Source organism: Triturus cristatus, chromosome 1_2, assembly GCF_964204655.1.
Source record: "Triturus cristatus chromosome 1_2, aTriCri1.1, whole genome shotgun sequence".
Lineage (NCBI taxonomy): Eukaryota > Metazoa > Chordata > Amphibia > Caudata > Salamandridae > Triturus > Triturus cristatus.
Window position 1 is genome coordinate 731,222,086 of NC_140580.1, and position 23,494 is coordinate 731,245,579.

The 23,494-nt window shown below is 48.9% G+C and overlaps 1 protein-coding gene across 2 annotated transcripts in view; it reads left to right on the plus strand.

The window, feature by feature from the left end:
• The window catches only part of VPS13D (vacuolar protein sorting 13 homolog D), a 2,738,381-nt gene that overhangs the window by 2,500,900 nt on the left and 213,987 nt on the right, over positions 1-23,494 (plus strand). For both annotated transcript variants that reach the window (XM_085608633.1, XM_085608634.1), the window contains exon 66: positions 6,446-6,578. In XM_085608633.1, the coding sequence (XP_085464759.1) occupies positions 6,446-6,578 (133 nt within the window). The remainder of the gene's footprint in view (positions 1-6,445; positions 6,579-23,494) is intronic.

The following is a 23,494-nucleotide window of genomic DNA, read 5'->3' on the forward strand; positions in this document are numbered from 1 at the left end:
AGTTTAGCGCACTGGAGTTTACAATGCAACTCTCGCTCCAAGACGCTTTCTGTCTCAAGTGGAGCTCCAGCCTCATGTGTGCCTTTCCGCCAACACCACTTCTGCCCAGAATTCTCAGTAAGATCATGAACGACCAGGCCCAAATTTTTCATGTTGCTCCGGATTGGGCACGGAGAGTCTGATATCCCAAGTTGTTGAACATGACTATGTGTACTTCAATGAGGCTGCCTTTTCGAGAGGATCTTCTGTTGCAGCAATCGGGGAGGGTTCTCCACCAGCACCTGCATGCGTGGAGATAGAGCGGCAACAGTTGACAGCTTTTGACCTTCTTCCTGAAGTCCGTGGTGTGATTCTGGCGGCCAGGCATCCATTTCACAAAGTCAGTATATGCCTGCTGTTGGGATAAGTTTGTGACATGGTGTGATTCCACCAACATTGGCTTCCTTTTCTTCACTTCCATTTAAGTTTCTTTTGTGTGCTCTATTGGTGGCCTAGTAGTGCTCTGCTCCGGGCACAGTTTAAGGTTATATTTCAGCCATATCTGCATTTTTGTAGTTGCCGACCCAAGTTTCTGTTTTTTAAGTCTTCTGTAGCAGATAGGTTTCTTAAAGGTTTGCAGCACATATTTTCCCCAGGACATTCATCATGCCTCAGTGGGATCTGAATCTTGTTCTCACCTTCTTGATTTGTGTACCCTATTGACCATGAAAAACAGCCTTTCGAGTGACGTTAACATCTGCCTGGAGGACCAACGAATTGCAGGCTCTCTCGCCACACCCGTCCTGCACCACCATCTTCCCGGACAAGCTGGTTCTCCGCACACGTGCCACCTTTCTTCTGAAGGTTGTAACTCCCTTCCAGGTAGGCCAGAACATCATACTGCCTACCTTCTTTGCTCCATCTCACCCCTCCACAGAGGGGAGAGACATCCCCGTCTGGATCCAAAAAGAATGTTGGTGTTCTACCTTGACCACACAAAAGCGTTCTAGGTGGAAGATCAACTCTTTGTGGGAGCTAAGAGAGGGAAGGATGTGCAGCAACGGACCATCTCAAGATAGTAGTGCTCTGCTTCAAAGTCTACTAAGTATTGGCCAAGAAGCAACCCCCTAAGGGTTTGCATGCTCATTCCACCAGACCTAAGGCTGCAGCCACTGCATTAGCCCCTGGATTCCCTGTCCTGGACATCTGTCAGGCAGCAGCGTGGTTATCCTTGCATACGTTCACCAAACACTACTGTCTGGACAGTCAGGTCTGTTGCGATGGACACTTCTCTCATTCGGTCCTACAGGACTTTTTGATTTAAACTTGGCTTAACAGACCCACCTCGAGGGAGTCATGTGGCTAGAAGTTTCCATCACATGAATAAGTTACTTACCCTTTGTAACGCCTTCTCTGGTGGAGACACCATGTAGCGGCAGATTCCTTCCTGACCCTCCCATCCTTCTCGCTGTGCGAGCTGATTGCAGTGTAAGGGACCCCCTTCTCTGGGCCCTAGTTTTATTCCACACCAGTGATCAGTTCTCATCGTGGCTACGTGCTCCTGGCATAGAAAGTCGCGAAAGTAACTGACGTCAGCACGCTGGGGTGGCATCTATATAAGTACTGTGCACGTCACTTCCGGCACCAACGACAACAACTTGGAGACAAACTACGCTACCTAGCTGCGCCCAGGGGTACCAGTCAAAAAAACTTCCAGATTTTGCCTGACACCTGGTGTGAGAAGCTGGCTTGGTATATGGTGTACTCTTATGTAAGTGGGCCCCTTGCACCAATCCAGACAACTCTTACGGTGATTTTAGTGGTCTTAGACAACCTTAGAAAGCTCTATAAGTGATAGCTGTGGAGAGCAGCATTCAGGCTTAGTCCAGAAAGAGTGTAAAGCAGCTTGTTTTACTAGAACATAATCAGGTAAGTAGCACAAAATACACAGTAATCGCCAGGGGGAGACCAAACCATTTACAACAATAGTGGTATGCGAACCATGGCTCGAGTCAACACTATACCCAGAAGACGTAGAAGTGCCAGGGACCCAAGGAACCACCCGATGTAAGTAACTAGGAACCACGCAAAGGCTGTGTGCAGAGTGGGAACACGATCATAGGCTCAATACAAGTCAATGAGTAAGTCGTGATTGCAATTTTAAAGAAGAAGGACCCTTCTGAGTTGACCCTGAAGAAACCTTGTGGAAGACAGAAGGTTGTAGAGCCACCCCACCCATGCATACCCTAGGACCCAGGATACCAACACCAGGGAAGCCGGGTGTGTAGGTGTGAAGTGGCATCGGAAAATGCAGTCTAACTCAATGGAGGACTTCAGGAAGATTCTGCTGCTGGAAAGGTGAAAGTGTCAGGTGGAACCCAAAGGTGGATTCATGATGTGAAGTACCTGCAAGCAGAGGGGGCAGAGTCTATGCCACTTGGTAGTGACCAGTAGGCCCAGAAGACGAATGCCCACTGAAGTCGAGTGTTGCAAGAGAGCTGACGGTGACCTTGAAACTGCAGCTGTGCAGACCAGGAGATGCTGTGGAAGACCATGAGCCGTCCCATGTTAGATGTCGAGAATTGAGGGGTCGGTGTCCCTTGGAACCACCCACAAGCCGTTGCAACTGCAACCAACGTGGAAAGTGAAGAAGGTACAGTGTCGGGACCAACAAAGGTCCAAGTGACTCACCACAAGCTGGGAAGTCAAGGCAGGTCCCGAGCAATCGGTAGAACCCGCAGAAATCAAAGTAGGCCCTCAGGTGACCCACAGGCCGGAGGCACTGGAGTCGCAAGAGGACTTCGAACAGCTCACCAAACATGAAGGTCCACTGTGCAAGTGATGTGATGAAGATAAAGATCTTCATCAAAAGAGATGCTTGAGGTTGGGGCTACTTTGAGCCCGAAGATCTTGGTGGAAGGAAGCCAACCAGCCTTTGCAACTACAAGTCAGCGCGGTGCACAAGGGTTCATTTCCTGCAGCTCCGAAGAAGGATACTGGCCTCACACTTGGTGAGAGGGCAGGGCAAGCCTCAAAGGATGTGGAGAACCACCACCTTTCGGAGTCCGTGGGAGGCCAGGATCAGCAGACAGGTCAGCTTAGTTGTGGTGCCTGCAGATGCAGGGAAGTGACTCCTCTTCAAGGGAGATTCCTTCAGGGATCTTGGATACTCACAGGTCTTGGAAGGTTCCTGTCTGGCGCACAGGCACGGACATTGCAGCAGTCGAACAGGGCTATAATATCAGGAGCAGCAGGAGTCTTCCCCTTTGCAGCCTTGATGCCCATAGCGAATTCCAGATTGCTCAAACGGTCGAAAGTGGTGTCTTGAAATGAATCTTGTCCAAAAACGAACCTAGGAATCCACCCTCAGGTAACGCCGTAAGTACCCTAAGGAAAGGGTTGGGACAATTCAGGGTTCTCTCCCAGGGGAGGGGTCGGACAGTAGAGAGGATACTCCTACGTCCTTTGTCCAGCTTCGTGCCAGAGCGGGGACCAACGGCTCCCTGAGCTGGTTTGAACAGGACTATGCAAGGAGGCACCAAATGTGCCCTTCAAGCAGACTGAGTGGCGCTTGCAAGCGCTCCCACCGGGCCCCAATATAATAAACCCTGTCTGGGAGGTGGTCACACCGCCCTGTGACAGGATACCTATTCTTCTTCCTTCCCCTGCTTGAGCTTGGCTCATTAGCAGGAGGACAGAATCGTGTCTCTGGTCGGCAGCAGCCATTTTGTGCTGTCCGGGTCTGGAAGACTGGTACCGAAAGCACTGAGGGCCTCCCGGAGGCACTTTCAAGTGCATGGAATCATACCTCGCACACCGTTCACGGCATGGGGGTATGATTCCAACATGTGTGATACCAAACATGACAGGGTTCGTTACAGCCAGGTTAGAGATGGTCATCGCGTAATGATGCATGGACACTCTATATGTATCATAATGGCTGATGCACTTACAGCCCGGGAGAATGGACTCCGAACACCCTGCCTTCAGGATTGAAAGTCCTGCTTTAGGAGTGACTTAAGGTTTTAAGTGCATTGACCTTAGATATAGGAAAACCTATATCTTTCGTAAGTGGTGCTAGCACCAGCTTACACAGGCTGCAATGGCAGGCTTGTAGTTACAGTTTGAGTGGTCCTCCATGGGTGGCATAATGCATGCTTCAGCCCATGGGGGACCACTGGTGTACCTATGCCCTGGGTACCTCAGTACCATATACTAAGGACTGATAAGGGTACACCAGTGTCCAATCTGGGTTGTACCTAAGTACTTACCACACTAGTTTTCAGAAGAAAGCACTGAGACTGGGGTCCTGATTAGCAGGATCTCAGTCAGACTAGTCAGAAACAGCATAACACCAGGCAAAAAGTGGGGGTAACTATAAAAGCAGATCCTACTTTCCTACATCTGGGGATTATTCTAAGGTAAGGAATCTTCGGCTAGAGTCTCTACCAGATAAGATGTTACTGAAAGTAGGTAACTAGTTTGTCGACCCTGTCCTCAGGACCGCCTCTCCCCCATTGATGACAGAGGAGTAGCCACAGGAAGCCCCCCATCGGCCGCATTACATCCACAGCATCCTGGAGCATCTTGGGCATCCTTTCATCCCTTGTATTAGGACCACTTCCATAGGAATCCATTGCAAAAGGGATACAGTGACTGGAACTGTCTGAAAACCTCTTTGTCCGTGGAAGTAAATGATTCTGAGGAACATGCTGCTTCCCCTGACTGACTACTTACTGTAGTTGGTTGCCTGAAGTGACTCTAAGTGACCACAAAACAACTAGCCCACTTTTTGGTGTAAAGGTTTCTAAGTTTCAGATTCGTTCAATTTGCCATTGCTTGTTCACAGTGGAGTGAAATGCTTTGATTTGCTATACCATGTAAATGTTATAACTCTGGAACTGTCCGGTAGATCTTTTTTGTTATGGTGTCTAAAAACAAATAAAAATACTACACATTTTTATAAATTGGTGTCTGATTTTTTGATGTGACCTTGTCGATTTCTTCCTCAATTAATTTGGTGCTGTTTAAATGCTTCACACTTGCTCCTCTGTGTAAGCCTTGCTATTCAGAGCCACCGCTACCCAGAGTTGAGCTGAAGGTTTGACATACGAAACCTGCTGGTCCTAAAGGGGCTGGAAAGTTTATTATACGGTGAGGTCGCACAACCACATCATATAAAGCCCCCCCATTTCCTCACATTAAGGTCTACCTGTTTCTAAATGAGGTGGGTGGACCAAGGATTTGCCAGGCAGAGTTCTCCGATATGTTTGCAATGGAGTTCCATGTCTGCGAAACTCTACATCAGCCCCAAAGTGATATGCTAGAATTTAGCTAGCACATCTCTTTGTCTTTTAGAAATGAAACCAAATGTTTAAAAACTCCAACCTTTCCGTTTAAATTAAAATTAAAATAGTTTTTTTCTGTGTGAATTAAAATTAAAATATTTCATAATTTGTGTTCTTGTTTGGTGTATACTTGTTTCTGTATTTTTGTGTATTATCTGAAGGTTCAAATTTTAGAAATTGCTTATGCCGGGGTCACCGGCTTCCTTTAGTGATTCTATGGAGGGCTACAGAAGGCAAAAGTTTACAGATTTCTGGTCTAAATCACTGACAATAGCTTTGGGTTGCATTTCAACCCATCATTTTTAACTCGCTTTGACGCTTAGTCTGGATAGCTGCCTGCCTTCTGCAAATCAGTACTGACCATGCTCCTCCTTGGCACAGTTCATCCTGTATTGACAGGTGAGGCCAGTGCTTAAACACAATAGAAGCAACCACATACCAGTTCCTACCTTGGTAGGCTTTGTCAGTGAGGTATAGCTTGAATACTGTTGCACAGCTAGCAAGGGAACCACATCTAGTCATACCCTTGGCAACTTAAATTATTATACTAGGGTTCAGGCAGGTCTCCAAGAGCACAGTCTGTCTCTTCCACACACATCGTATGCTGACCGTGCTACACCCATAAGAACAAGAATACCAAAGTGTAGAGGGGGAGAGATGCTCACAACTCCTCTTGTCACATGAGTTGTACACAATATCCTCACTTACTGTATATATTACTGTGCCACCTCCACTACCTACAATGCTCAGTTGCTGCATACAAATATCATATATTGAAAGGAATGAGAAATAGCCATGCATATTGGCTGTTTTTGGGCATGTGCTGGAAAAGCTTTAATGATTCAATGCTATTTTTGTTCAAAACGGGTGTACAATTTATCTTCACTTTATAGGTAGAAAGACATTTACGATAGGTTTCATAACAGATTGTAATGTGTTGATTTATTTATGGCTGATTCTCCATTTTATAGTGTTATAAATGTGATCTTGTGATAATTTGCTTGTCAATATCCAAATCTCAAGTGGTACGTGTTTAATTCTATGCTAGCTGAGATTTTTTGTGTATCCTAAGCTGCAATTCTGTCTCTTTACTTGAACGCTGTTCTGTTCTTCTGCAGTTTGCTGGGACACTTTCAGATGGTTTGGGAAAGACAATGGATAACAGGCATCAATCTGAAAGAGAATACATTCGATACCATGCTGCAACCAGTGGCGAGCACCTTGTTGCTGGAATTCATGGACTGGCTCATGGTATGGTTCATCAAAACAAACACTAAGTTTTTCTGACCATTTGATTGGGATAGTAAATCTCATGAAAATAAATAAATTAAAGACGGATAAGTGTGTCACACCAGAAAGAAGTAGTCGCACTAAAAGATATCTCTGCTAAAGTATTGTGCTGCATGCCTGACGGATGGCTACCACCTAAAGAGGCATTCTTAATTATCTCAATATATGACTCTTATTTTAAATTTTTACCTTATACCTGGTAGTTGGCAAACACATATCTGAATCTGGGACCTATTGGATATTTTTGACTCCACTGACTGAGCGCTTCTGTCGCTCATTGTCCACTGCTGCACTGGATTGATGTAGTTCCCTTCCTTCATGGTTGCTAAGCAGCATGGGCCTTAATGGGGTTTGAGATAATCTTATTGCTGCCTTGTCTGAGATTGTCAGCCACCACATACCCTCTTCCTTTTGTCGCAGAAGTGCGGCAATGGGATTCACTGTATAGTGAGGGAACACTTTTAAGGGGAAAGAGGAGCTGAGATTGAGCTTGTTTCTGCGGTTTTTTTCTTTTATAGGGGTCAGCTTGCTTTCTTCTTGTAATTTACTGCTTTTCTCTTCTCCTGCATCTACCAGACTTCAGTAAATTGCAGCCATGCTGGTCAGATATCTTTATGTGTATATCAGAAGCTATGCCAACAGTGATTGGGGCCATGCCAATATATTCTCAACTTCAAGATTTGTGATCCCATTGTCAGGGATGGAGCTCCAGTGTTGATGTCTGAACATATTTGGATTTGCTAATGAAACCATTCCACTTTTTGTTGACAGCATCAGTATACGCAGATTTCTAAAAATGGGTTATTATTCTCTCTGCAGGACCTTTATCTTTGAAACTCCTCAGACACATCCTACATGGCGTCAAGGTTTCAACTTGAAACGCATAATAGTGGCATTGCACAACACCAAACAGGGATGAATAAAGTCACTTATAATAAAAATGGGTTCCCTTGCCAACATAAACAAAAAGCTTTTAGGATTTCATTGCTTACGCAAGAGCAGGACATTTATGTCCAAGATCGATTCCAAAAATTGCAGCAGGTGGTTTTTGTGTCTCATTAATTTTAGCAGATAAATGCATACTTATGCAACAGTATCTCTAAGATTAGACATAAGAATGAGAGTAAACCTAGGGTTCACACACCCAGTTTTGTCTCATATGGTAGGTGACTACATGGAGTGGTGAATAGACATTCCTTTCTATGAATGGATCAGACCTCTCAAAGACGTTCTTCTGAAGGGACAGCTTACGAAAGGCACAATATAAAAAGGTCTAGACCCGCAGGTGAATACAGAAATAGACATCAACTTTCTTCCGAAAAGAAGAAAAAGAAGAGGACATAATGTTTAATGGAAGCCTTTACCCGTGCCAATTTAATCAACTGGTTCTGTTTGTGGCTTCATTCTTGTCTGCAGTGCAAATCAATCTGCCCTGATAAGCACCTTACATTACGCCCCACCAATGGAAGGGAGGTTGATGGATGTCTTGAATTTTGAGACACTGACCACAGACCACTCTATCCTGCCAATTTTGAAAAAGTCTACTGTTCCATGCATGAGTTTTTCATCATCTTTCCAACCTGTGTCTCCAAGGGCCACACTAAACCTTAGAAAAGATTTTCTGGGAGATGCATCTCAGATGATTTAGAGGATTGTTAAACAGAAGGTTCCAAGAGAATAATGCAATATGCAGTTTCTACCCCAGATATTTTCTCATTTCATAGACCTGCAGGCACTTAACATTTGTCAGAAAATCTTTGCAACTTTAAAAGAAGGCAACGGAGCGGTGTCTCTGGGTATGCAAAATTAATGTCCCCAGTTTTGCTTTCTTCCAGTCCAAAAGAAATACCTTTGTAATGTAGTAGAGGCCAGAGATTATCAGTGCAAGGTGCTGCCTTTTGGGCTCAGGTGGCTGCAAATCTGCAAGACAGGTGGCCCGCTTCCTGAAATACTAGCTCTTTAAGAATGTTTCCCTGGAAGGAGTGCGTGATCCTTTGAATTTAGTTGTGTCCAACTACACAAAATGCAATTCTCTCTGAACCTCCCCAAGTAGAAACAAGAATTTCATGTTTTAGAGCTAACCAACTTTGGAGAGAGTTCGGGACAGAGTAATCCTGGTACATCTAATCCTAAATCCATGTGTCTCATGGCATCTTTTATATTCTAATCTACTGGTTTCTCACGCAAGGCTCTGGATTGAGTGGTTTCTAGTTTCACCTTCAGCAGCTGAAGTAGGGAATCTATAAAAGGAACAAAAATTGACTTTTCCAGATTGCCAGATGTGGCTGGTGACAGATGCATCCTTGGTAGGTCCCATGTGGAAGACTTGAATGTTCTAAACCATTAAGGGGACAGTTTTTAAATAATTGAAGGGCTTACTTTTCTGTGTGTCAACACCAAAAGGAAAAAATGAAAATACAACAGCAGTGTTTCTTCTCTAGATTGTTATTGTTTTCCTGGTAACAAAATCATGCCCTCTTCTGATAGAGACTGCTAACTACAGATTGCTCAACTTAGAATATTTCAGGCATCGGACTGGATCCGGAAAGTCTTGAGCAGTACCTCTGCATGCTGGTAAATACCGTCAAAGGCTCTGCCTGGGCATCGTTGAAAGTGATGTGCTCGATGCCTAAATAGGCGCCACCTGGACTTGCTGACATTAGTTCCTTTCTTTCCATGCCAACAGCGTGGGTCGTTTTTTGCCCACCTTTTTGTCAACTCTTTTTGAGCTATTGCTCCCATTGTGCTAGGGATATGTACCCCAACAAACCTCTATGGTTTTACACCTCGTGGATTATGTCACAGACAGATGTCTGTTTCTGGTCCCTACTTGGTTTGTCTGTGTGTTCCGACCACGACTTCAGGGTCTTCGCCAACTGTTGGTTGATGCACCCGATGGCGATTTGGTAGTGCGCCATGAAGTTCTTTGGCGTGTGGCACAAGACGTTACTGCGTCATTCCTGAGGAGGATCTCCGGTCCAGTCACAGAGTCAGACTTGCAATTGGTCATCTTCCAAATCGAAGTCATCGTCATCGAAGTCGGGCAAATTCAAGAAACACTAAAAAGAAGATGTTGAAGCATTTTTTACACTCCCCTTTCGACCTCGTGCTTCTAGGCACTGCTTCTACACTCCTCCCTCGGACCCAGAGACCAGGTATGCTTCGTACTTCTCTGAATTTCCTGGAGCCGGAACACCCTCTGCTCAACTTAAAGAGTTGTATCAGGCCATTTTCTCCATCTTTGAGTCACTGACTCCCTCTGGTGTGCCTTCCTGCCCCATGGAGCCAAGAGGGGCCCCAGCTGTGATACCCCGGACAGCCCGCTCCTGATGCCAGCTGTGATGGGACTGGACCACGTCAACTCTCTGGTTGAGACATGCTGCCTTTGTCGCTTGACACACCAGAATTGAATTTCGGGGGTGATGATGATGACTGCTATCAGTTCCATGACCCATCTGATGAACCGGCCCACTGTTACAATGAGGACTATTGGTATAAGGAGCTGGGAGATGCTAATGGATTGGACATGTCTCCAGATTCTAGACTGGTCTCACCTCCAGGACCTTCTATGAAGGAAGGCACATACTTCACCTTGGTGTTGAGGAGGGCAGCAGAGGTCCTTGATCTGCAACTTTCTTCCATCCTGGTCAAGACAAACATCTGGACAGAGGTGCTTCAACCAGGGCTATCCTCTGTGGAACCCCTGCTTCCCTTCTTTGAAGCCCTCAAGGACATCCTCTGGGGCCTTGCCCTGCACAGATGTTCAGTGCACAGGATGATTTCCCGTCACCACCGCCCTGTTCCTGGGTACCCAGATTTCCTCTGCCAGCACTCGAACTCCGAGAGCCTGGTGGTGCAGGTCTCGGCTACCAAAATCAATCCCAGCTACCACCCCTCCGAACAGGGAATCTTAAGAAGCTAGATAACTTTGGGAAGAAGATTTTCTTATCCACCAGCCTAGCACTGTGGTCGGTATACTAAGGTGCCTCTTGGGCCGGTACACCCACAACTTGTGGGACATGGTTGCGCAAGTGCTGCCCATGGTCTCGGAGGAGGCTCGAGCCATTCTGAACCTGGCCATTCTTGATGGCCCGGGCACAGCAAAGTTCACCATCCAGTGAGTTGGACACCACTGACTCTCTGGGCAGGGCCATCGCCTCCACAGTGGCCCTTTGCCGCCATGGCTGGTTGAGATCAACTGGCTTCTCGGGGGATGTCCAGTCATCATTGATGGCCCTTCAGTAGCCCCTGCATGTTCACTGATAAGGCAGGTAGAGCTTATGAGTGCTTTAAAGAGAGTTGGGTCACGGCCAGGTCATTGGGATCCTTCCTGGAACTGCTCCAAACACACTCATCCTTTTGTCCCTTCTGTGGCTACAGTAGGGGTTCTCAGTTGCATCCTCAATACCCACAAGGTCATCAGGCATCCCAGCCTTTTCATGCTGCAGTTCCCACAGAGGATGTATGACTCAAAGCCAGCATACTGTTCAATCCACTGTCTCACTGGCTGTCGCACCCCCCAGGCCTCTTAAGCATGCCTTCAATAAAGTACAGTCATTCTGTTGGCGGCAGAATGTGATAGAGACATCTAGCTGCAGATTCCTTAACTTAGAATATTCCTAGGCGTCAGACTGGATCCGGAAAAGTTTCCGCAGCAGCACCTCTGCGCGCCGGGGGGCGGCACCGCACGGCTCCGCCCTGACGTCGTCCACGGACGTGACATCAGCGGAGCCATATATGCCCCTCCCGGCGCGCTGACGTCAGTTATCTTCTTTTCCGCGTCCCAACGCGGATCCTGGAAAACCAGAGGTTCCTTGGCCTGTTTTTCGGGCCTTCTCAATGCCTTTGGCGTCACAGAACAGTGTGCGATGCCTTCGGGCTTTAAAGTGTGTGAGACCTGTGCGCGCCAAATGTCTGTCACGGACCCGCACGCCATTTGTATGTGGTGCCTGGGAGTGCACCACAGCTCCAAAGAGTGCGACGCCTGTCAACAGATGAAACTTAAGTCCCTACAGGAGCGTCGTATGAAGTTGCTGGCTGTCCGGTCCTGCACCTTCAACTGCCTATCTCCCTCTCGGGATCGGGCCCGCTCACGAGGTCGTTCCTGCAGACGTCGTTTGGAGACAGGTAAGCACAAACATAAGTCGCGGAGGTCATCCTCCCGTAAACGTGATGCTGGGGCCCGTTTCTCTCTGGCTTAGCCAGGCACTGGCGCCCAGCAGTTGTCTCCCCCATACCCACCCTTCCCGGGAGTCAGAGCGACACGGGCCCAAATGGAGGCTTATTCAAAGGCTCTCCACTCCACACTGTTGGAGGTCCGGCACTCGTCCCAACGCCGCTGCAGGGACTGTTCCCGGGACTGCAGTCATCGTTTCTTGGGCTCCAAGTCTTCGCCCTCGGATTCCGGTAAGCGACGACATAAGAAGAAGTCGAAGAAGCGTTTTCGCTCTCCGACGTCCCCCCGTCGGTCCTCGGATGCGGCGAGGGGGACAGGGACTCTGCCCCTGTGGCTCCCTTGGATCTTGGGAGTCCCGCGGCCTACCCGCCTTACACGGGTCCGTCGGCGACTCCCGAACAGGTGCAAGAGTTTCTTGCCACAATGGACCGCCTTTTTAGGCCTCAGCCCCTCGCCAGCGCGCCTTCGGGCCCCGCAGTCCCGTGTCCAGATCCTGTTGGCCCGTCGGCACCGCCGGCAGATCCAGCTTCGGCCCACAGGATCCTCCGCCGTTGGCTCCAGCCCCGGCGCCACGAGGTCCGACGCTGCCGGCTCCGGCCCCAGCGCCTCCCTTGGCTTCGCCTCCGGCGCCGCCGTGGGTGCCGTTCGTTCCACCCTTGCCCCGGTTCCAGGACCATTGTGTTTCTACCTGGGATCCGCATTGGGAGATGGCGCCGGCCGGTGCCGTTTCTGACGCCGTATGTCCCTTCTCCTGCTCCGGCTCTGCCGCCGCGGCCGGTTCCTTCTGCAACGGAGGTGGGGGATGACTGGGAGGGGTCTGAGGACCCTCTTGCCCGTCAATGTGACTCCGAGCAGGGCTGGGTGGACGATCTGGAGGACGTCGGCGACCTCGATGTCTCTTCTGACCCGGGGTTTGACTCTCCCCCACCTACGATGGAGGAGGGCGCTTCCTACACGATGGTGCTCCGTCGGGCTGCTGAGGTCCTCAACCTCGATCTTCCTACGGTGGTCCTCAAAACTAACCTCCTCACCAAGGTGCTCCAGACGGCGTCTACTTCGTCAGAGCCACTGCTTCTCTTCAATGACGCCCTCACCGACGTCCTGTTGGGCACTTGGTCGCGACCGGCCACGGGGGTCCCTGTGGATAAGAATGTCGCAAGGTGTCACCGCCCGGCACCTGGTGACCCCGCGTTTCTGACCACTCATCCCACGCCTGAGAGTCTGGTCATCCAGGCCTTGCCATTGCAGAGTGCTCTCCTACGGCTCAGCTGGATAAGGACTCTAAGAAGCTGGAACAGTTCGGTAAGCGGTTGTTCTCTTCGGCCAGCTTGGGGCTGCGGTCGGTGAACACTGCCTGCTTGTTGGGCCGCTATTCCCACGCGGTGTGGGATACCGTTGCTCAGGTGTTGCCTCAGTGTCTTGAGAAGGTCCAGGCTATACTTTCCCAGGCCGTTGCTGAGGGTAAGGATGCAACTAAGTTCGCCATTCGGTGTGGTTTGGACACCGCTGACTCGTTGGGCAGGGCGATTTCTACGACTGTGGCGCTGCGTCGCCATGCCTGGTTGCGATCTACTGGGTTCTCGCCCGATGTCTAGAGCTTGCTCATGGATACGCCCTTTGATGGCACTCGCCTGTTTGGCGATAAGGCCAACAGTGCTCTGGAGCGTTTTAAGGACTAACGGGCCACGGCCAAGTCCTTGGGTCTTTCCACAAAGGCCCCGGCCACTCCTGGTTTTCGTTCCTTTCGTAGCCAAGGCAGGGGCGCCCAGGCACATTCCTTCAGCAAGCCTGTGCAGAACCAGCCTCAGCGCGGACGCGGTTTTCGCAGGGGTGGGTCTGGGAATCAGCGTGGGGGACAGTCCGCCCCAGCCCCCGCTGCTTCTACCTCCAAACCTTCCTTATCTGAGCTTTGTGGAGCACCCCATGCCGGTGGGTGGCAGGAAACGCCACCACCTCCCCCACTGGCGCGATATCACGTCGGACAAGTGGGTGTTGCAGATCATCCGCAGAGGTTACTCTCTTCCCTTACAGTCCTCCTCTCCGGCCATGCCACCTCGGTGCCACCGCATGTAGGGGGATCACTTGGTACTTCTCCAGCAGGAAGTCACAGCCCTCTTAGCCAAGGGGTCAATCGAGTGCGTTCCTGGGCCAGAAGTAGGGAGTGGTTGGTATTCCCACTACTTTCTGGTCCCCAAGAAGGACAAAGGGGGCCTGCGCCCCATCTTGGACCTCCGGGACGTCAATCGCTTCCTCCGAAAGGAGAAGTTCAAGATGCTGACTCTGGCTCAGGTCCTGTCTGCCCTGGACCCTGGAAACTGGATGGTAGCGTTGGACTTGCAGGGACGCTTATTTTCACATTCCCGTCCTGCCAGCCCACCGGCATTACATGCGGTTCACTGTAGGCCAGGAGCATTTTCAGTTTGCTGTGCTCCCCTTCGGCCTTACCAGCGCCCCTCGGGTGTTCACGAAGGTGATGGCGGTGGTCGCAGCTCATCTGCGCAGGTCAGGGGTGTCAGTCTTCCCCTACCTCGACGACTGGCTGTTGAAGGTGGGCTCTCCCCAGGCAGTTGTCTCCCACCTCCAGACCACGGCCGACCTCCTGCATCTGCTGGGGTTCTCCGTCAATGTGCCGAAGTCGCACCTGAGTCCCTCTCAGAAGCTCTCTTTCATCGGAGCGGTTCTGGATTCGGCGCTATTTTGGATTTATCCCCCCGAACAGCGAGTCCGGGATATTCAGGCTATGGTTCCGCTTTTTCAGCCTCTATCCCAGATTTCAGTCAGTATGACCCTCCGGCTTCTGGGCATGATGGCCTCCTGCATCCTGCTGGTGCTGCATGCCCGGTGGCATATGCGGACTCTGCAGTGGGACCTGAAGTTCCAGTGGGCGCAGCATCAGGGCAACCTGTCCAATCATGTCCAGATCTCGGAGGGCACTGCACGGCAATTGCAGTGGCTCACGAATCGCGATTGGGTCAATGGCAGATCCCTCTCCCTTCCCCAGCCGGAGCACACAGTAGTGATGGATGCGTCCCTCCTGGGTTGGGGGGGCCACATGGGAGAGGCGGAGATCAGAGGCCTCTGGTCTCCGGCGGAGTCCTGGCTCCATATCAACCTTCTGGAGCTGCGGGCGATCCGGCTTGCACTGAAGGCATTCCTTCCCTCTGTCCGGGAAAGTGTAGTGCAGGTGTTTTTGGACAACGCTACCGCCATGTGGAATTGCAACAAACAGGGCAGGGTGGGGTCGTGGACCCTATGTCAGGAGGCTCTGCGCCTCTGGACGTGGCTGGGACATCAAGGCATTACCTTGGTGGTTCAACACCTGGCAGGTTCTCTGAAACGCCAGGGAGGACGAACTCAGCCACCGGTGCATGGTGGATCACGAGTGGCGTCTGAACTTGGACGTGGCACAAGGTCCCTTTCTGCGATGGGGAGAGCCTTGGTTAGATCTATTCACCACCGAAGAGAACGTACAATGTCATCAGTTCTGCGCGTTGGAATTTCCAAGGCGGCACTCGCTCAGAGACGCTTTTCGTCTCGAGTGGAGCTGCAGTCTGTTGTACGCCTTTCCTCCTATACCACTTCTGCCCAGAGTGCTGAAGAAGATCAGGCACGACCGGGCCCAGGTTATTCTTGTGGCTCCGGACTGGGCTCGAAGATTATGGTATCCCGAGCTACTCAGTATGAGCATCAATCCCCCGATCCGTCTGCCTCTTCGGGAGAATCTTCTGTCGCAGCAGCAGGGGAAGGTCCTCCACCCGAACCTGTCCAGCCTCCACCTCCATGCTTGGAGATTGAGGGGCGACAGTTGACACCTTTCCATCTTCCTCCCGAAGTCTGTGATGCCATCCTGGCAGCCAGGCGTCCCTCCACTAAAACGGTGTATGCCTGTCGGTGGAACAGATTTGTGGCATGGTGCACAGCTAAGACTGTGGATCCCCTTTCTGCCACTCTTTCTGAGGTTCTTCTTTTCCTTCTCTCTGTGGCCCAGCAGGGTTCTGCTCTGGGCACTCTTAAAGGGTATCTTCCGGCCAAAGAGGTGGCTCCTAAACTGCCTGATGACGTACGAGGTCATTTTTTGGAGGTGTTGGCTGATACACAAGCGGCAGCCAGTCAGGTGATTCAGTTGGGCCTGGATACGGTGGACTCAGTCGCCAGAGTGATGGGCTCCTCAGTGGCTACCAGGAGGCTCGCCTGGTTGAGATCTTCTGGATATTCTCTGGATTTGCAGGCCACTCTGCTTGATCTGCCATTTGATGGAGCCAGGCTCTTTGGGACAAAGGCAGACTCTGTTCTACAATGCTTCAAGGATAGCAGGGCCACTCCCAGGTCCTTAGGCCTGCAGTCCCAGCCTAGGTGCTATAAATATAGAAGATTTTGTGGGGTTGGAAAGGCGGCTTCCTTTCGAGGGCGTCGGCAGCAACAGAACCCACTGTACAAGTCTTAGAGAGGCAAGGGAAGAGGCCTTCTGCGGGGGACATCCCGGCAACAGTCCTCCTCTTCCTCTTCCACCACTCCTGTCCCCCCCCCCTTCCCGGTTCTACAGGTAAGCAGCTCTAGACCCCCATATTGAAGCATGTTGGTCCCGTAGGAGGCCGGGTGTCCCATTTTTTACTAAATTGGAAATCTGTTACATCAGATCTTTGGGTTTTGAATCTTGTGGAAAGTGGATACACCCTTCCATTCCAGGAGTTTCCCCCCTCCTTACCCTCCTTGCCAGGGCTGGTGTTCGAAGGACCGTCTATTGCTCCTGAAACAGGAGGATCTACCCTTGCTTCAGAAAGGTGCGATAGAGGTGGTACTGGAGCAGGAAGGTGTCAGGGGTGCTACTCTCAGTATTTCTTGATCCCCAAAAAGGACAGTCGGTTGAGGCCGATCCTAGAACTCATGGTCTTGAATTTTTATCTCAAGCAGGAGAAATTCAATATGTTGACTCAAGCTCAGGTTCTTCTGGCGCTGCTGCAGGAAGACTGGATAGTGTTAGATTTGCAGGATGCGTATTTCCATATTCCCATCCTGAAGTCGCATCAGAAGTATCTCTGTTTTACGGTGGGATCCCAACACTACCAATTTGCGGTTCTTCCGTTCGGGCTTACTTCCGCACCGCGCGTCTTCACTAAGGTGATGGCGGTGGTTGGAGCTCATCTCAGAAGGTGGGGGAATCCCGATATTCCCATACCTGGACGAATGGCTGCTCAAGGCAAAGTCTCCAGAGTTGGTGCTGCATCATCTGCATCAGCTGCAGTTAACGGCTTGACTGTTGTTCGCCTTGGGTTTTTCACTAAATGTACCCAAATCTCGCCTAGTGCTATCTCAGCGCAATCTGTTCATAGGAGCAGTACTGGACACTACTGTGAATCGTGCCTTCCCGCCTCCACAGAGGATTATAGACATCCTGGCTATGATTCAATTTTTTCAGGAAGGAGCGGAAGTTCCAGTCCTGAAGGTCTCGTGCCTGCTCGGTTTGTTCGCTTCCTGCATACTATTGGTCAACCATGCACGCTGGTATATGAGGGCCCTCCAGTGGTGCCTCCGCAGGCAGTGGTTTCATCACAACGGAGATCTCAGGGAGGTGGTCAGAATATCCAGGGAGACTGCAGCGGATCTGTTATGGTGGAGTATTTCAGGCAACCTGTCTCAAGGGAAGCCATTTCAACCTCCTTCTCCAGTGGCCACAGTAATAACAAATGCCTCCACTCTAGGGTGGGGTGCTCATTTGGGGGATCTGGAGATCGTGTCTTTGGTCTCCAGAGGAGAGATTGCTTCACATCAATCTGCTGGAATTGCGGGCGATACCTTTGGCACTCAAGACCTTTCTGCCCTCCTTCGTGGTCATTCAGTTCTGGTCCTCACGGACAACAAAACCGCAATGTGGTACATCAGCAAACAGGGAGGAGTAGGGTTATATCGTCTCTGCAGAGCGGCCCTGCGGCTCTGGTCCTGGGCTCAGGACCATCAGATTAGTGGGATCGCAAATCATCTTGCCGAACTACTGAATGTTCGTGCGGACAGTCTCAGTCAGCAATTCTCGGACAATCACGAGTGGCGTCTTAATCCAGAGGTGGTCCATCACATCTACAGGATGTGGGGGTTTCCTCAGTTGGACCTATTTGCCACTCACAAAAATGCGCACTGCCTGTCGTTCTGCAGTTTCCAGTATCCAATGCAGTTTCCAGTATCCAATGCGGGGAGCGTTGGGGGACACGTTTCAGTTGCATTGGGGCTCACAACTGCGCGTTTCCTCCCATACCCTTGATTCCTCGATTTCTGAGGAAGATTCGACATGACCGGGCCCAAGTCATATTGATCCCCCCGGATTGGCCATTGTTTGTCAAAGTGAATCAGATATCAGACAAAAAGTTGGGGGTAACTGTAGGAGATTGGCTTAGTATATGGTGCACACTTATTTAAGTGGAGCACCTTGCACTAACCCAGACAACCCTTATGGTGATTTTAGTGGCCTTTGACAACCATAGAAAGCTCTCTTAGTGGTAGCTTTGGAGAGCAGCTTTCAGGCTTAGTCCAGAACGAGTGTTGAGCAGCTTGTTTTACCAGATCTAATCATGTAGCGTAGGTTAAACAAAAAATAACCACAGTGTATTTATAAAAATATGTCTATTTATTGTACAACACTCACTAACACATTGGTATATCTCCTACCCTGAGATATCATCACAAATACACACAAATCTTCAATTGTAAACAGGTAAGTAAGCACAATACACAGTGGTCTCCAGGGAGAATACTAAGAAAGTGGAATGTGAGCTGCAACCAAAGACGGGACTTGGAAAAGGAGACTCAAAAGAGCTGGGGACACAAGGAACCAGTTATAAGTAAATTCCCTTTAGAATGCACCTGAAAGATATATATACACTACAGCCCCTTACAAAGCTAATATTGCATTCATAAAACAAATATCACAAGCAAATGTTTTTAATTATCTTGAACGTCTACTTCAATAGTACACAGTATTTCTTTAATAAAATCACATAAAAAGACCATACAATTGGTCCAATAGAAAAAAAAGAGGGTTTTACATTAAAATATTCCAAAAAATTCCATACAATTTCTACAACATATACCGTATCATTATACAGACATAAAAAACAAACACAAGTACAATAGAAAACACAGTTGCCAGACTCCTAAATTAGTCTTTTATACGGACATATCAACTGAATCAGTGAGGATCTGGTCTGGTTCAACTTTTACTCGAAAAAATACCACAACCATATTCCCGTAGAGATTATGTCATCCAAAAAGCGTTGACGCGTTTCGATGGTTATACTCAAAATTCTCCCATCTTTTTCAAGACATATAATATCATAAGGTTTTCTCTACCTCTTGTGTCCTCATTATTAGAGATCCTTATAGCCGAAATTTTTAGTTAACTTCATTTAATATTAAAAGTCGAGAAGAAATCCTATACTGGTATCCAGTAGACCCAATCCTAAAAAGCGGACATTCCGCCTTTTATTATACCTCATGTACAGCCTCTAGTCTTGAGCGCTATCATTGTATTTGGCTCCGCTTATTAAGGATCTGCTTGTCTCCTTTTGTTGCTGTGAAATTCAAGGAGCACTAAAGGATACGCCGTTTTATATGTTGTCACCAGGGTAGGAGCGTATGGTTCTTCCACGTCTTCCTATCTCCTAACGAAAAGTCTTCATTTAACTCGGTAACCGCTGTCGGGTGATTCCGTTTGACACAAGGAACCACCCAAGGTAAGTACCCAGGCACCCCACAGAGGCTGTGTGCAGAGTGGGAACACAGCCGCGTGCTCAATAGAAGTCAACAGCAAAGTCTCGGTTGCAGTTTTCAAGAATAAGAACCCTTCCCAGTGGACCCTGAGGAAACCCCATGGAAGTCAGAAGGTTGGAGAGACACCCCACCCATGGATACCCCAGGAACCAGGATATTTCACCAGGGAAGCCGGGTGCATAGGTGCAAAGTGACATCGAAAACTGCCGTAGTCCACAATGCCACTCGGGGGTGACCAGGAGGCATTGAGGAGTAATGACTACCGATGACAGAAGATGCAGGAGTAATGATGGTGACCTTGTCGCTACAGCTGTGAGGACCAGGTGACACTGTGGAAGTCCTGGAGCAGTTTATGAGCTGTCCCACGTCGGAAGCTAATGACCAGAGGGTCAGTGTCCGGTGGAAGCACCAACAAGCCTTTGCAGTAGCAACAGGTAAGCCCTTTTATATCCTAGGAAAGGGGTTAAGACGATTTAGGGGTCCCTCCCAGAGGAGTGGCAGGAGGATACTCCCATGCCCTTTGTCCTGTTGCACCCCAGAACAGGAGCCAAAGGCTCCTACATCTGGTTCTAACTAGAGTTTGCGAGAAGGGCACCAAACGTGCCCTTCGAAGCAGTCATGTGGCGCTGGCAAGAGCTCCCATCCCAGCCCAATACACTAAGTCATGTCTGGGAGGTGGTCACAACTCCCTTTAACAGGAAACCTATTATTCCACCTTCCCCTGCTCGAGCTCAGCTCAGCAGCAGGAGGGCAGAATCGTGTCTGGGGTTGGCAGCAGCACTAGCTTGCTGGCAGACCCTGGAAGCTGCTACTGGCAGTCTGGGGGCTTCCCGGAGGCGCCCCCCTGTGCATGGAATCATACCTCCAATAACGCTAACGGTGTTAGGGTATGATTCAAACATGCCCAGGTTCGGGCAGCCAATATATAGTTAGTCATCACGATGCATGGCCACTATATGTATCAAAATGGCGCACCGCACTTACAAAGCCTGGACAATCGACTCTGGGGCATTTAGGGGGTGTCCTGCTCAGGCAGGGCACCCTCACACTTATAACACAGCACACTGCTTTGAGGATTGAAAGGCCTGCCTTAGGGGTGACTTATAGGTTTTAAGTGTAGTGACCTCAGATATAAGGAAACACATCTGTTGTAAGTGGTGCTGGCACCAGCTTACACAGGCTACAATGGCAGGCCTGTAGTCACAGTTTGAGTGGGCTCTCATGGGTGGCATAATGCTGTAGCCCATGGTAGATGCCCTGGGTACCTTAGTACCATATACTAGAAACTTACATGGGTACACCAGTAGCCAATTGTGGATGTATCAAAGTACTTACCATGAAAAATGTATAGAGGAAGCACAGTGACTGGGGTCCTGATTAGCAGGATCCCAGCCAGACTAGTAAAAAAAAACATACTGACACAAGCAAAAAGTGGGGCTAACAATGAAAGCAGATCCTACTTTCCTACAGTAACCATGCAAAAAGGGTTACTTTCCTACACACATGCGGGGTCTGCAGTGGGATCTTAGGTTGTAATGTTCAGAGCACCTAAGGAATCTCAATTACCTGGCCCTGATTTTGGAGGGGATTGCAAAAGATCTGCAGTGGTGGTTGATGATACGCAATCAGGTCAGCGGCAGACCCCTCTTCTTTCCATACCCACAGCTGACAGTGGTGATCGATGCAGCCCTTCTAGGTTGGAGTGGCCATCTGGATGAGGTGGGTAGGTGAGGACTCTGTTCTCCTGCGGAAACTCAGCTCCATGTCAGTCTAATGGAGCTGAAGGCCATCCTCTTGGCATTGAAAGAAGGGAAGGCTGGTGCAGGTGTTAACGTTCAACACTACCGCCATGTGGTACTGCAACAAACAAGGTGGAAATTGTCATGGACACTGTGCCAGGAGGTCCTGCACCTCTGGACATGAGTGGAACTTCAGGACATCTTCCTAGTCGTACACCACCTGTCGGGAAATTTGGGCACCAGGTCAGACAAACTCAACTGCCAATGCCTTGCGGATTGCACCTGGTGGTGGCTCCAGGGTTTTTCCAAGAATGGGAAGAACCTTGGCTCGATCTGTTTGATACCGCCAAGAAAGGGCAGTGTCAGCAGTTTTTCATGTTCAAGTTTCCAAAGCGACTCTCGCTCCGAGACGCTTTCCAAAGGAACTCAGGATTTTTGTACGTCTTTCCGCTGATAACACTCCTGCCCACAGTTCTTAAGATGGTCAAGGTTGACCGGGGATTAAGATTGGGCCCAAGGAGTGTAGTATATAGAACTCCTGGGCATGGGCATTTTTCCTCCTATCAGGCTGCCCCTTCGGAAGGATCACCTGCTGTAACAACAGGGCAGGGTCTTGCTCTCAAACCTATGCAATCTCCACCTTCATGCTTGGAGATTGAGTGGCGACAGTTGATTATCTTTAATCTTCCTTCCAAAATCTGAGATGTTATTCTGGCAGCCAGGCACCCATCAACAAAGCCCTATATGCCTGCCTTCGGGACAAGTTTGTGTTTTGGTGCTACTCACGACAAATTGACCCACATTCTACTTCTCTGTCGGAGGTGCTGTTATTTGTGTGTTTTTTTGTTCCGGTAAGGCCTTGCGCTGGGCATTGTTAAAAGTCTGCCATTTCAGCTTTTTTTGTAATTGCTTTATCAGCCCTTTGTGTTTAAGTCACCAGTTTTGACATGTTTCCTTAAGGGCTTACAGAATCTGTTCCCACCTTCATCTTGAGAGAGACATCTTGACAGTGGACCTTAATTTAGTCCTTACATTTCTTATGTGTTCTCCTTTTGAACCATGCACATCTGCCCTTTAAGGCTTCTGACACTTAGGAGAGCCTTCTTAGTGGCAAATAACGTTACCCAGGAGTGTTAGTGAGCTTCACACTCTTTCTGTTAACCCCTTGGCTGCTAGGCCTTTTCTCCCCTTTGCTAAGCCTGTTTTTTGGCTATTTGGGGTAGCTTGCGCTTAGGCCCCTGTAAGTGTTTGACCACATAAGGTATCCACGCCAAATTTGTGTCCTTTTCTTCCAACATCATGGGGATTTTAAAGGTACCCAGGGTTTGTTGACCCAGAACTTAGCCAAAATACAGCTAAGGTTGGGTTTTTGGGGAAACATGGGGAAAAAATGCTGCAGAAGAAAGCGTCTGTTTTTTTCCCTGCAAATGGTATCAACAAAGGGTTTGTGACAGACGTTTGTCAGAAAACCAAAACATTTTGCACAATTTTGGCATTTTACTGGGACATAGCCTATTTTTGCTATTTTGTGTGCTTTCAACCTCCTTCCAGTTAATGGTAGAATGGGGTATGAAAGTAATAATGGATCCGGGAAAGCTATACATTTCAGAAAAGTAGACAAAATTCTGAATTCAGCAAGGGGTCATTTGTGTAGACCCTTCAAGGTTCTTTTTATAGAAACTAACAGCTGAAAATAGGAAAAATTTCAAATTAGTTGAAAAAAACAGCCATTTGTGCCAACGTTTTCACCTGTAAATTCTTCTAAGTATGACAGATTTTTTAAGCAATATGCTGTTACATTTGCTGGACCCTTCTGGTTGTGGGGATATGTAGGACTTGTAGGTAACACCAAGAACCCGAGGAACCCAGAGCCAATAACTGAGCAGCGTCTTGCAGTGGTTTTTCATTGTGTACCGGGTATATAGCAATTCATTTGGGTAAATAAAAACTGTGACAAATCGGTATGAAAGACACCTATGTATTTCCGAAATGGGAACAAAATATAGAGTTTAGAAACATTAGCTATTTGCACATCTCCGAAATTGTGGGTACCCATGCCAGCATCTGAATTATAGGACATTTTTCAAAGAGACTTATTTTTTATACATTGTCTTACATTTGGAAGGCAGTAATGCATCGAAAGTGAATAGGTAATAACAATTCTGTGTTCCCCTAAGTCTCCCGATAAAAATGGTACCTTACTT